The 14,317-nt window shown below is 44.8% G+C and overlaps 1 protein-coding gene across 2 annotated transcripts in view; it reads left to right on the plus strand.

The window, feature by feature from the left end:
• Nucleotides 1-14,317, plus strand: part of LOC125745746 (plexin-B2-like) — a 68,640-nt gene that overhangs the window by 47,414 nt on the left and 6,909 nt on the right. For both annotated transcript variants that reach the window (XM_049018943.1, XM_049019018.1), the window contains exons 2-24: nucleotides 3,705-4,813; nucleotides 5,035-5,223; nucleotides 5,418-5,540; nucleotides 5,633-5,733; nucleotides 6,033-6,159; nucleotides 7,111-7,285; nucleotides 7,410-7,521; nucleotides 7,901-8,009; nucleotides 8,098-8,199; nucleotides 8,332-8,424; nucleotides 10,021-10,108; nucleotides 10,264-10,427; nucleotides 10,560-10,708; nucleotides 10,876-10,981; nucleotides 11,300-11,436; nucleotides 11,658-11,837; nucleotides 12,056-12,158; nucleotides 12,335-12,541; nucleotides 12,657-12,818; nucleotides 12,966-13,102; nucleotides 13,185-13,285; nucleotides 13,742-13,971; nucleotides 14,105-14,286. In XM_049018943.1, coding sequence (XP_048874900.1) covers nucleotides 3,705-4,813; nucleotides 5,035-5,223; nucleotides 5,418-5,540; nucleotides 5,633-5,733; nucleotides 6,033-6,159; nucleotides 7,111-7,285; nucleotides 7,410-7,521; nucleotides 7,901-8,009; nucleotides 8,098-8,199; nucleotides 8,332-8,424; nucleotides 10,021-10,108; nucleotides 10,264-10,427; nucleotides 10,560-10,708; nucleotides 10,876-10,981; nucleotides 11,300-11,436; nucleotides 11,658-11,837; nucleotides 12,056-12,158; nucleotides 12,335-12,541; nucleotides 12,657-12,818; nucleotides 12,966-13,102; nucleotides 13,185-13,285; nucleotides 13,742-13,971; nucleotides 14,105-14,286 — 4,186 coding nt within the window. The remainder of the gene's footprint in view (nucleotides 1-3,704; nucleotides 4,814-5,034; nucleotides 5,224-5,417; nucleotides 5,541-5,632; nucleotides 5,734-6,032; nucleotides 6,160-7,110; nucleotides 7,286-7,409; nucleotides 7,522-7,900; nucleotides 8,010-8,097; nucleotides 8,200-8,331; nucleotides 8,425-10,020; nucleotides 10,109-10,263; nucleotides 10,428-10,559; nucleotides 10,709-10,875; nucleotides 10,982-11,299; nucleotides 11,437-11,657; nucleotides 11,838-12,055; nucleotides 12,159-12,334; nucleotides 12,542-12,656; nucleotides 12,819-12,965; nucleotides 13,103-13,184; nucleotides 13,286-13,741; nucleotides 13,972-14,104; nucleotides 14,287-14,317) is intronic.

Consider the following 14,317-nt stretch of genomic DNA (forward strand, 5'->3'; position numbering starts at 1 on the left):
GGGGAGCAGATTCCAACAACAGGAGTCTCTGAGACAGTCAGAAAGTCTATGCTGAATTGTATCAGTGGGCTGTGACATTGATTGTGGTGTTCTTAATGCAATGTGGTCTGCAGGCCACAGATGTGTGACCAGCCTAAGAATTGAAGCAGAGTGCTCCAGAGGTGTGATCTGCATTAAGATTGCTGTATCCCTATATGTCCAAACACTGAAACAACAGCCATGTGAACTGCCACACAAACCTTTATGCCTCATTGGCGCTAATGCTTCTGTAGACAGATTATTAGAAGCAGTTGGGTATGTAACTGATTTTGTGGATGCATTATGATGAATATTTAGTTGTTGTGGAATTATGACTCTGATGGTACAGGGCACAGGCTGGGGGAAGTGCTTTTGCTGCAGGAGACTTGCTGGAGTCATCGTGCTCCATTTATGATGACCCTCCATGTTGACCAAGCTCTTGCAATCGGTTCTGGGTCAATGCCCAGTGCAGTCAACTGCTCTGTTCTACTTTGTGGTACCCAGTAGTCCATCAGAAGTCTGTGGAGGTGGAGGGGAGCATCCCACCCCTGTCCTACACTGTCTCCATGTTGCCTCCCATAGTTTTTTTTTTTTCTTCGGAAGTTTGTAGGCATGGTAGCTCCGTTAGTCAGCCATGTTCTTCTTGTGAAAGGGTGAGGAAACCAGGGTTCTTTGGAACAACGGCCTGCGAGCCACTGGCATTCTCAGCCGTGGAGCCACCATTGCGAGCTCGTCCTGATGTGTTGGTGGTACAGTCAATCAGATTGAAACAAATGAACTGTCAGGCCTGACGGTGGGGTAATTGTTCATATGGAAATTGAATTGCTGTCATCACAGGAGCTTCCTAAGCAGTTTAGAATTTTTTTTCTTTCCTCCACTTACTTTTGCTTGGGGCTGATTTAGAGAGCTGAGGCATTCCATGATTCATACAGAACAATGTGTGTGTCCCCTTCCCCCCCAACCCTCCTTTTCATTTTAATTTGGCTGGAGCACGTAGGGGTTTAGATGTAGGAAACGTTGGTTTATGCTGACTGTACTCGTTGCTCTCACCGCTTTTGTGCCGTTTTCGGGTATTTTCTTTATCAGGGCTGAACAGAAACACCCCAGCTGGGGAAGCTGATGACTGAGGAGCTGCTGTACGATCACCCTCTAGGCCACAGGTGCCTGAGTCGGTAAAGGACTGTGTTTGGATCTTACCGGATAGCAGGCTTGAATCATAAGGTTGCTAGTTGTGCCCTTTGGATTAAGTCGCTTAACCTGAGCTGGCCCGAAGCGCGGCATGTTGGTAAATGCAGTTTATCAGTGGATGACCTTGACCAGCATTTTACAAAGTGCATTAGGCAATACCAACGTAGAAATGCCCGGACGGAATTCCCCGTAGCCGCATAAAAAGCAGCCTCATCCTTGTTCCGTTTCCTCTGGCGGATCCATTATCTAGCTCGCACAACGCTCCAGAGTGCCCCATCAGCTCCAAGACCAATCACTCACGGCCGTTTCGGTGGACGTCTCGTGGGCGACAGCGCACACACTTCCTCCTGTGGTCGGGTGATATTTCGCAGGCGGCCGCTTTGTACCACTGTGACCAGGGCGGGGCAGGGATGGACCAGAGGGCAGGAAGAAGCTTTCTTTCGACAGACAAATGCCGGAGAAGGTGTGTGGCGGTTCTGTCGTGTTTTCCAGGTTCGCTGGTAATCGGTTACCACGCTGTGCTTGTGCAAACATGCCATGATTACCTAGGGTGGGCCAGCAAGTTGAACGAGCCCGCACTGTCGGCACTGTCGAAACAAAAAATAATTATAAGTCACACCTCTCCAGGCCTCAGGTTTCAGGCCTGTGCAGCTGGGCTCTTTGTTCATGCTTCTTTCAGGTTGAACTATATAAGGATTAAAGGTGAACTGCTTCACTTTCTCACGGCCGCTGAGGCAGATTTCTTTTTGTGCTTTGTCACTTTGAGATTCGGCTCTTCCATTCCTTGTTAGGGCTTGGCCGGACTCGTCGTCATGTATTTCTAGCCATTAGGGGCTTCATTAGTGAGGCCTGGAAACGTGGAGGCTAAATTTAGCAAAGTTTGTTTATTTCGAGGAGCATGCAGGTCCCATCTGGGGAGCCTCCTATGAGATCTTGCTGAAGAGAGCCAGAGACACCTAGAGGGATGGCTCTGGGGATCCCAAACCACAGGAGTCACCACGAACCTCAAGCCCCTTAATTTTCTTTGACGTCAGTCCTTTGGATCGAAACGTGTTTGGGGATAAGGGCAGCGTGCCTGCCAGGAGCAAACACACGTTTTTAGCATTGCACATAGCTACCCAGTCTTTGTGAAAGGTGGCATGGAGTCCAGGTTAGGAGATTCAGGTGTTGTCCTATAAGAAGGGCTTTAAGATCTTCACGTGAATTGCGCTTAAAAGCTACTAAATGTGTAATGTGGCAAAAAATGCATAAAAATAAAAGACTGCTGTAGGTAGGTAAGGGGCACACGCTGATTACCGCACGTTGCCACACTCACTACAGGACGAACCACCTCAGGGATGAGAAGCTGAGTGCAGTGGGTGATACTTCAGCATCAAACTAGTTTGAATGGACCAGTGTGAGTTTTCTCCCCCCCCCCCCCCCAGCGAGGCTGGAGTGCCGATCTTGCCACCACCCTCCAAATTACCCTGTAAGTTGGAGGACCTCCTTACAGGGCTGGGATGTAGATTAATGTCATACCCAGGCCAAAGCAAATGCAGGTTCGGGGCCTTGCTCAAGGGCCCAACAGAGTAGGATCACTCATGGGATTCAAACCAGCCACCTTCCAATTGCTGGCACAGATCCCTAGCTTCAGAGCCACCACTCTATAAATAATACAAATAAAAATAAATAACTCTTTCAATAAATGCAAAGAAAAAAATAAAAAATGACTGCTGTGCCTCGGCTGAAATACCGCCCTGTTTGACAGTGTTGTCAAAGGCATGAATTAAAAAAACAGCCTGAATATGTCTACCTAGGAAAATGGACAGTAAATTAGGAATATTTAAGAAACATGGTGGGCGGTCTTTGTATACAAATATGTGACCAAACACAAATTAACTAGGCCCAAAGGGTGACTGTGCAGTCAGTCCACTCTCATGAATCTCTTGAGGCGGGGGTGGAGGTGGAAGTGTCCATAATGAAATAGGGACCTATCAGAGGGACAGTGTCAAATGAGAAGGTAGTAGTGGATGGCCTATGATGGGATGGGTATTGAGATCTGTCTGCAGCTGCACAGCAGGCATCTCTGCGGGGTGTGTGCACATGTTTGTGTGCCAATGTAGCCTTGTGGTCCCTGCTTGATTATATGTCTAGCCTTCTGAAACGGAGGTTCTGACCACGTCTGTTTGGCAGGATGCAACATACAGCAACAACAGCCTTTTCATCTATGGCGGAAAGAAAATATGGTGACTTTTCAAATCAGTGTTGCAATCCAAGTTATATTTTTATGACATTCTTTGTTGTCTCCCCCCCCCCCCCACCTCCCAAACTCAAGAGGTTCCTTTTTTCAGTTGTTCTCTGACAGAGTTAACATTTTGGGAAATTCCACATTGCCTGTAACCTGTATGTAACATCTTAAGAATCATTTTATAATCTATTTTAGTGTGAAAAGTTATCGAAATACACACTGTAATGAATCATTACATAGATTTTAACTTCCTCTTTCGGTTTCTTCACAGAAATGGCATCTTGGACTCTGGCAGCCCTATTACTGTCTCTCTCCACAGTCTGCTGTGAGAGATACAAGGAATTTGTCACTCCCACCCCCATCAACAATGTGGTGCAGGATCCACGCACGGGCCGTATCTACCTAGGCGCCGTCAATGCCATCTACCAGCTGAACTCTTCATTGGAGAAGGAGAAAGTGGCAACTACGGGTCCCAAGAAAGATGATCGCCAATGCACACCACCCATTCAGATGTCTTGTGCACATGCAAAGGACACGAACAACACAAACAAGCTTCTACTGGTTAACAGTGCCAACGACTCGCTCATAGTCTGTGGAAGCCTGTTCAGGGGTCTCTGTTCTCTGTTGAATCTCAGCAATGTTGAGCAGCCGATCTACTACAATGACAACAAGGGTGAGAAGACTTACGTGGCCAGCATTGAGGAGACGGTGTCTGTGGTAGGCGTGATGGCAAACTTTGTCAAAGACTCTGAGACCCTGCCTGTCTTTGTGGTGGGGAAAGGTTATGGAAGCCAGGACAGCTCCAAGCTGATCAGCACGCGCATCTTGCAGGACTATAATGATTGGGTCATCTTTGAAAATATTGTGGATGCTTCCGGTGTGCAGGCCACCCCCTTCATCACAAAGTACTTGCACAATTTTCGTTACTCCTTCAAGGAAAATGGGTTTTTGTACTTCTTCTTCACCCGTACAAGGGGAGAATCAGACAACAAGAACTACACCTTCATCTCACGGCTGTGCGAGAATGACCAAAACTACTATTCTTACATCGAACTTCAGCTCAACTGTAGCCAAGACAACAAGTACAATAAGGCACAGACAGCCTACATTACCTCGGCTGGGGAGGAACTGGCCAACAATTTGAGTGCGTCTGGTCAATATGGTGTCGTACAGCCAATGGACAAGGTTCTGTTTGTGGTGTCCAGCACTGATGGAGACGAAAGCGATTCGGCACTCTGCATGTACCCTCTGAATGCCATCAATAACCGATTCAAGGATATCCTTCGCGCCTGCTATTTACAGCAAGGATATGAAAACAACAAAATAGCCGTTGATTCACCATACTCAGCTCGTCCACCTTCATTTTGTTCTTTAATTATGGTGAGGGGTCTATTCACTACGGGGTACTTGTATAGTTTCTGAAATAAAATTATAGGCTACTACCTGTCTCTAAGATTCAGTAAAAATCCAACAGTGAATCTGCTCCCAAAAGTTTACTGATGTGTCTTATTTGATGGTCATAAACTCATCTTCATATGTGTAGCTGTAAATGCTTAACTGCCAAAGTTTGTTTTAAAGACTCGCGTTTCTGTGCCCATCAGCAAGACAAGTGGTTACAATTCGATTGCGGCGCCGACTTCCTGCCTTCACCCTTGGCCAGCGCACAGTCCCTTGCTCTGACTTCTGATGCCATCTACGAAACAAACGACCTACTCACTGCTGTGGCGGTTGCCGTAGAGAACCAGCATACCGTGGCATTTCTGGGAACCAGCAACGGGGAGGTGAAAAAGGTAAGCAGAGTAAGGTGCTCCATCACAGTCATGTGCCAGGTACATAGGGCAGTTTGCAGAATTGACTCAGTTTGCAAAGTCTTGAGTGCCTTTCCCTTAAGGATTCCCATTGACAGATGATTAGAGAACAAGCAGCAGAATGTTTACCTCCTGGAGATTCTGGTTTTCCTCACCCACTTCTCTGCACTTTTCAGCTGCACCTGCCTGGCAACCAGGACTACCATACTATTACTGTATCCAACTCTGGTGATATGGTCAACAAGAACCTCTTATTTGACACAAACTATACTCACCTGTACATCACCACCAAAAATAAGGTACAGTTCCAAAAGACGGGCTTTTTCAATTTGATTTCATTTATGTTATGTTACAATTAAGTATGTGATCAACGCTTTTGGCTGTGTGGCAGATCTCCAAGGTGCCAGTGCAGGCATGCCATCTAAAGAAGGACTGCCAGTCCTGCATGGCCTTGAGGGACCCATACTGTGGCTGGTGTGTGCTAGAGGGCAGGTAGGGAACTGTTCATCACTGGCAATCACTCTGCTTTTGACTTTATAGAGGAGTAAGGCAATGGACTTCTATCCATGTGTTGATCGCCTATGTTTCTTCTTCAAGGCATTGTTTTACAGCAGGAAATTAAACTTTGAAGATCTGATCTGCCCTTTATGGCATTTGTGTGCAACAGGATAGCGTTGCTGTAGTACTTGTTGTTTCGTTGTAGTTGTTGCTTGTTGTTGTTGGGGAATAGGAAGTGGCTGAGACAGAGAGGGCTGGAGCAGGGTGTCTGACTGCTGTCCTGCCCCATTTAGGTGCACCCGGAAATCTGACTGTGAAAGAGCAGGGGAGTCTGCTCACTGGCTGTGGAGTCCCACCAACCAGTGTGTCGAGATTGAATCTTTTCAGCCACCTAACCTCAGCTGCAAAAAGGGGAATAAGGTACAATGGGACCATTAAGAGTTAACCATGTTCCAGTTAGCTTGGACTAACACATCCTTATTTATATATGTTTAATGTCCTCTACTACTTGGGCATGGTTAACATGGGGTGTTTTCACACTTGGTCCGTTTCATCCTTTTAAGTGAAACTCAAATTGATCAGTCAGCATTTTTTGCATATATGCAAACACGCCAAACGAACTCAGACCCCTTTGAAACGAAACGAACCGAACCGAACTGAGACCACATCGGGAGGTAGTCTCAGTCCGGTTCGCTTTTAGTCCGTGTCAGGGTTAGTTTAACTTGTGCATTATGAACACAAAGCGGTCCTGGCTTGCTTCGACAATTTTTACCCTTTAGCTTTGTCGTAGGCAGATCACGTAGCACAATCCCGGGAAACAAGCAAAAATAATGGTTGCAAGTGTGGGACGCCGAATAGTTTGGGCAGAGACTACGGCGTTTCTTGACATTTGGAATGAAGAAAACATAAAACGTCAACTATCTACAACGTACAGGAATTTGCATCCATTTTGCAGCCATTTTGTTTGAAGTGAAAACTACTCAGAATCCAAAGCAGTAAAGTAGCCCATCTGAGCTGAAGCAAACCAGACAGAGAACTGAGTCCCCTTTCAAATGAACTCACACTGTGAACAAAAAGAGGAGTTACCTTTCTGTTGGTCTACTTTTGGGACGACTTCTAGAGGTCCGAGTTCGGTTCCTCTAAAGAGGACTAAATGTGAAAACACCCATACTTTTCTGCTGCTTTTGGTCACTGCCCATTCAAATATATCTAGCCAAAAACCAAATGAATATTATGGGAAATCTGTGTTTATGAAAAAAAGGACTTTACTAATGGTTACTATGTGCCATTAGAGTAAAAAACGTTATGATGGACTTTTATCATGATGTACGTGTTTGTGTATATGACAGTCTTTCCTTCCTTTTTTTTAAGGTGGCAATCACTATGAAAAAAGGTTCTTTCCCCACAGTCAACTCGAATGACAATCTTAAGTGCAAATTTGGGAGTTCTGTAAGCCAGGCAACGATCAAGGAAGAGCAGCAGAAATCGGTCGTCACCTGTATGGCCCCTGCTCTCGGCAGAATAACAAGCACGTCTGAAAATCCTGGTGAGTTGCTCAGCGCTGAGGGCCACCTACTCCGTTTTGGTCTCGGAGAGCACGATGGGGACCCCCCCCCCCCCCCCCCCCCCGCATCATGTCCTATAATTGTGTACACCTGTGTGCTGTTAAGATTTCATGGAAGTGCCGGTGACCATCTTCGCAAAAGACCAAGTGGAGCTCACCTCGAAGTACTTCACGTTCTATGACTGCAGCGCTGCCCCGAGGCGGGTGGAGAACACACCGTGAGTGCGCCACTCTGGTGGTGGGGGGACAAAATTTCACCCTTGTATTTGTCCACACCAACTTTATTTCACACTAGCTCATAAAAATGAAGCCTTCACAGAGGTCCTGATGCATGACTGATTCAATAATTGAATATCTCTACCTAACACACCTTTCTTCCAAATCTGTGCCCACACTGCCTTTCATTTTGATTAAATGAACAGGAGTCATCCTTGCATAATTTTCCAGGAGCTTTCTGGATGCTCTAAGGCTGATGTATGTTTTTCAGTGTTTTCCAGTATCTTGATTTAATGTGTCCCCACAACCTTGTCTAGCCTGGACGAATCTTCAAAATAAATAAAATGCTTATTTGACAATCTATGACCGCTTTCTTTGTAGATGCATTTCTTGTGTAACTAGTGCATGGAAGTGTCAGTGGAAGACTCAAGATTTCACCTGTAGTGACAGTGACGATGTGCAGGACCCATACATTATCAAACCTGGCGAGGTAAGAAATGAGAGATGGGGTCTTGGTCATTTCACAGGGGCAGCTGGGCCTTCTAACAAAATGGACTGATGTTATTGCTTTTGTCCAGGATTCAAAATGTCCACGGTTCGAGAAGCCAGAACCTAATTTGATCTCAGTGGGAATGAAAACCCCCATTACTTTCACGGGAGTTAATCTCCAAGCGAGCAAGGTAAACCGATGGCATCATTACTCAAGAATATTTACTGCGTCGCAGAAGGTGGAATTTATTTGAAACTGGCATCGTTTGTTTGTAGAATGCCCTATCACTGACTGATTTAACTTTTTTTGGTCCTTTTTTCAGGATACAACCTTTAAGATTAGTACGGAGCTCATGAAACCCATAGAGGAAGAGGTGAAATCTGTAAACCAGAAGTACAAGTTCAGTGGATACGAGGTCAGTGTTTCCCAGAATATGGACTCCTCTGCATTCTCATCTACTGGTTACTCTTACGGTAGCCTAAGCCTGGCGAACTTGGGGATTTTAAAAAGTAATGCAATAAACGAGGGTATATTACTTTGAAATGGTTATATATACAGGCAATTTTCGACTGACATAAGTAATCTGTTCCACAAACACTTGCACAAGTCAAACTTAAAAATTGGATTTATCTTCTTATACCATTTAAGGTAAAACTAGCAAAAACAAGCCAAAAATATACTGGTATCGTACTGAAGAATGCACATTAAAGAAATGAAAAGAGAAAGCGTACATTTATTTATGGGCATAAGTCACCTTTTTGTATTGTCGCTTCCATGAACTTTATGTATCTTGGATTCTTATTGTGTACAGATACAGTGAAGTCGGTTTTACGCAAGTCAAGAACTGCCTGTATTGTCCTTTTGGGAAGTGTTTTGTCAGGTGGGGCGCTTTCAGCTTCAGAGTGTCTGTGTGACAGCTATCTAACAGGCATTGTGGGTTGAAACATTGCTTGCTGTATAAATTGGCTCTTCGATTCCATCGCCAGTTCACCCAATCTCTCATGAGGTGTTCCCGTTAAAGCCGGCCCTGACACAGACTTTTCCTTTTCTGTGCTCTCAGCCATCTGCTCCTGGTCCCTGTTTGACCTCTTGGTTTTTACTGAGTAATATCACATACTCGAAGGACAGCCGTATTTACTTTGATCCACCCAAAGCCCAGTAAATGCCCAGGGAAAAAAATAGACTTTGCATTTCAGAAGAGAAACCAAGATATCTCAGATGCACAGTGGAATGTAGGCTGATTCTTGTGTTCCTCTGGGTCTCTTGACCACAGATAATGTAGCTTATTGTGTAATTTTAAGTAATACTGTGCTAATTTTTTCAGCATGTAGGTTTCCTTAATTTATGTGGCACCCGCATCTGGTTGGTGCACATCTTCATATTCTGCAAGGGCGTTGGCCAATCATGTAGCACACTTCCAGAGGGTACTTACCTACACAATTAGCAAAAGGAGCCCCCACCCTCTGAGAACCAAGAGCCCACACAGTTTCTCAACCCCCCCCCCCCTCTTTTGTGCAAGTTGCATACAAGCCGAAAAGGAGGGAGAAAAGTTTTCAGTGTTTCTCAGGTCCGACTGGGACCATACAGAAACAGTCTGAGATTACAGCACCCCCTTATGGACACTGCATGTGTTTTGGGTTAAACCCTTTTGAGCAATAAGCTAAATAGCTTCTATAAGCACTGCTTTTAAAAATATTTAAGGCCTTGTCCACATGTACATGGGTATTTTTAAAAACTGTCTACACATCGACACTGAAAATCTTCACCCTAGATGCAGCGTTCCAAAAGCTGTTTTCAGTGACCTAAATGCTATTTCCGTGTGGATGAAAGGCCAAAATGTATAGGAAAAGCTATGTTTTTAAAAATACCCGTGTACATGTGGACGAGGCCAAAAACGTCCATTTCCACTCTGCTTTTTAATGATGTGTTCCATGTGCTTTGAAAATGTGTGTACATCACCAGCTCCAGCCATTTGTAATTCTAATATTTTGTTTCTTGTTCTTTCGTGCAGTTCACCTACGGCAAAACACAGACCGTTGACATACTGTTTTACATCAAGGGTGCAAATTCAGGAAAGAAGATTGACAGTCAATTAAACGGTACATCCAAGCTATGATCGCACCCTCATTATTGCAGCCATGTACAAAATAAGTATCAGGAACGGAAGGCATCCTTTGTAGTGGCCCTGTGTAAAACTTTCGGCCTGTGATATCTGGCCTGTGATTTCACCAAGCTTTCCACGTCTGTCCCACAGTGACCCTCTACAACTGTTCGATGGGTCGTGAAGACTGTAGCTTGTGTAAGAGTGCTGACCCTAAGTATAACTGCGTCTGGTGCACCAAGACCAGTTCTTGTTTGTACAGACAACTTTGCCCCGGTGGTGAGCGGCCGGACTGCCCTGGTCCCACAATTACGGAAGTAAGTTTCTGAAGCTCATCCACTGAGTTCTCATGCATACAGAAATATGTATTTTCTGATCCCAGAACCCGGCAGATAATTGTTCATGTTTTAGTTTGTGCTGACATGAATGTCATAACTTTCTTTCTTTAGATCGTCCCTCGATATGGGCCTTTAGATGGTGGGATTTCGGTTACTATTAAAGGATCCAACCTGGGCATTAGGAAGGAGGATATCGATAACATCACTGTGGCGGGTATCCCCTGTGTGCACCAGCAAGAGAAATACTCTGTGTCCACCAGGTACCACTCAGCACCTGCTCACCTCTCTGTGGCGGATGGAGAAGGAGCTAGTTATGACCATGTCCTGCATAGATCCCTAAATGCGAAGCGAAGCAGACCATTCGATGTGTGATTGTCCCCTGTACTTGTCTGTGCCTTTCTGTAACCAGCTGCTCATGCCGTTTCAGTGTGGTATGCGAAATAGGCAGTAAGAGCACGGCCAACTCGGGTCATGTGGAGGTTCAGGTGAAAGGAGGGAAGATTGGAAGGTCACAGGTTCTTTTCACATACAGGGTAAGAGGCCATCATAGGGCCTAGCAGCATGTAGACGTCGCATGTTCTTTCCATGCTGATATGGTGATTCCATTGCGCTCTCTGATTTACCCCTCTGACACAGTCCAAAGACATGCTATGGTGAATTGAAGTTGCCAAATTGTCCCCAATCGTGAATGTGCATGTGAATGGTCTGTGTAGCCTGCGATGCCTTGGTGCCCCATCCTGGGTTGTTGCTTCTGTTTGCAAGTGTTTTTGATCCCTTTTTCTCACTGACTTTTGTAAAACATTCTTATGGAATAGTCTAAATACCATCCCCCACTCCTCCAAACCCTGTAGGATCCTAAACCTGAGAGGATCGAGCCACTCCAAGGCCCACAAGCAGGGGGAACAGTTATCACCATATATGGAACAGATTTGGACACAGGCAGCAAGGAAGACCTCAACATTTCTATAGGTGGTGCTCCCTGCACTGTGTAAGTGTGCATCTTGGCACTAAAGGGGTTATTCTTCTCCAGTAGCGCCTGTGATGACGATTGGCTTTTCACAAAGAGGTGTTCGACATGGTGCAGAAAAAAGCAGTAATGAAAAAATATGAGTGTGTCCACTTCACAGAAAGGGGCTTTTTATAACAGCATTTTCTTTGTGATGAGTCAGTGTGCCCTGCCATATAATAAATTCATGTCTCTATTCACAGTGAGACATTCAACAAAACAATTACATGTAAAACCGGCAAGTATAATGACAGTGTCCCATCTGACAAGCTGATGGTCAAAGTCTGTTATGGAAAGACCACCAAAAAGCCGGTTCCTCAGCAATACAGGTTTTTACAGAACCCCAAAGTAGACGGCCTTCACCCAGGCGGGAGTTTTTATTGGTGAGTCCCTATTGTATACCCTTCACTACTTAATGTGTTTGACCCAGTAGGGGAAGTCATTGAAAAAAATAGTGGAAATTAAAAATAACTGGAATAGTTGTAAATGCATCAGCTGCTAGTAGGATCATTTTGAATGAAACCTTAGCAAGATATTGAAAATAAGGATTGTGTTTATATGGCTTGAAGTGTTAGGCTCTTGAAGTATGCTCTACTTTCAGTGGTGGGAGGAAGATTATGGCGAAAGGCTCTAGATTTGGTCCTATCCAGAAAGCCAAAATTGTGGTGGAAGTCAAGCACACAACCAGTACCATCCCAATGGAGGTATGTGTACAGTGAAGATGATGAAATTACCATTGTAGCAGAATACAAACACTGGGTAATGGAGTTGTGAATACTCACACCTGTTAGGACAGACAGATATCAAGGTTACAGCCTTGGACTGAAATGTCTGAACACATCATGGTAGCAGTGAATCAAGTTTCCAATTCCCCTTTCAGTACGAACAAGAGGCCTTCAGCAGGAATGATACGGAACTGCACTTCTTCTCCCCAACTGTGAACAAGACCGAGGATATCCAGTCCTGCACAACCTACGTAGTTATGGATAATATCAAGACTGAAATGAAGTTTAAATATCATAGTGATCCTATTTTTGATGAGGTTCAAAGGAAGAAAATAACAGAAAACAGTATCATATCTGTCACGGTAAGCAAGACATTCAAAGAAGTTACCTCAATCATCAGTCTCCATCGTGCTCTATCCTGAAAATCTGGATTTTGTTTACATTGCCTTAGGATTACTTCCTCCTTTGCCTATGCAGGGTAGCGGTTTTGCCAGGGCAATGACTGCTAAGGAAGCAGAAGCCTTTTTGGGAGATGCCAAATGTGTGGTCAACACCTTGCAGGACGACAAATTGTTCCTAGATGCCCCAACCTCTCACCCAACCCAAAGAGACACCAGTTCAGACCAGCTGGACCTCATGGTGAGCAACTGTGCTGCAAAGAGCTGCCTTTGAGCATTAAATGTATCAAACACACTTCAGTGAGATTAAACACGACGTCTGAATCTCTTCTGAATGCAAGTTTAACTGGTAGTCTGCTCAAGCCTTGGATTTTTGGTTGCTTTTCAGATCAAGTTTGGTCATGGTGAATGGGTCATCGGTTCCGTCGAATATGGATGGAGAACAGATGTTCCTTTTGCGATCATCATTCCTGCCGTGATCACTCCCATGCTGCTTATAATCATAATTGCTGTCTACTGCTACAGGTAAGACACTTCGTTTCACATTTCTGACCCTGAATGTGCTTGTGCGCACTTGAGTGTGTATTCACATGCATGTCCTGTACAGGAGGAAAAGCCAGCAGGCTGAAAGAGAGTATGAAAAGGTGAAGCACCAGCTGGAGAACCTGGAGGAGAGCGTTCGTGACCGCTGCAAGAAAGAGTTCACAGGTCTCCCAATTATACGTATTTCGAGTTTAAATTTTTAAAGCTCGGTTTCCTTATTTTCTAAAGGTCTTAACCAATTGTCATCAACAGTAAAAGCAATTGTCGGTCAATGCTTTACGCTAATTTCACCTTCATAATGTCTTTATAATGCATTCATAGAACATTCAGGGCACCTTCATAATGCATTCATAGTCATAAGCAGCATGTAAGTGTACCTTAAGATACAACAGCTTTAATATGTATTAACCAACATTATATGAATATGATGTTTGTTATTAAAGTATATTACAGATGTCATATCTTGTTCATTAAAAGTTTTATGAACGTGATGGTTTAAGACAGGTTAAAGTACAAATGTTCTATGAATGCATTATACATGCACTTTGAAGGTGCAGTTAATGTAAAGCAAATGTCCTCTCAGTTTGTGGGGATTAATTATTGAACCATTATGCATTTCAGATCTCATGATTGAAATGGACGAGCATACCAGTGACCTCAGTGAGGGTCGCATCCCCTTCTTGGACTACAAGACGTACACAGACCGCGTCTTCTTCCTGCCCTCTAAGGATGGCGCCAAAGATGTCATGATTACGGGCAAGCTGGACATCCCCGATGGAAGGAAGGCCACTGTAACACAGGCCCTTAACCAGTTCTCCAACCTGCTGAACAGCAAGCCCTTCCTCATCAATGTGAGCCCAAAACCATCCATGTTCTTGATAATCAAAGAGTTTTTATATAAAGGACTTCAAGTCATGAGTATTTTTCTTGGCTATGTCATTGTTGCAAAGACATCGGGCATGATTTCATTTGCTGCCTTGCCAGTTTATTCGCACCCTGGAGGCTCGGCCAGACTTCAACGCCCGGGCCAGAGGATACTTTGCCTCCTTACTCACTGTGGCACTGCACGGTAAGCTGGAGTACTACACGGACATCATGAGGACTCTGCTGCTCGAACTCATGGAGCAGTATGTCCGCAGCAAGAACCCCAAGTTAATGTTGCGCAGGTGAGGAATGTTGCAGTAGGGGACCTATGCA

This window comes from Brienomyrus brachyistius, chromosome 1 (assembly GCF_023856365.1).
Source record: "Brienomyrus brachyistius isolate T26 chromosome 1, BBRACH_0.4, whole genome shotgun sequence".
NCBI classification, from domain to species: Eukaryota; Metazoa; Chordata; class Actinopteri; order Osteoglossiformes; family Mormyridae; genus Brienomyrus; species Brienomyrus brachyistius.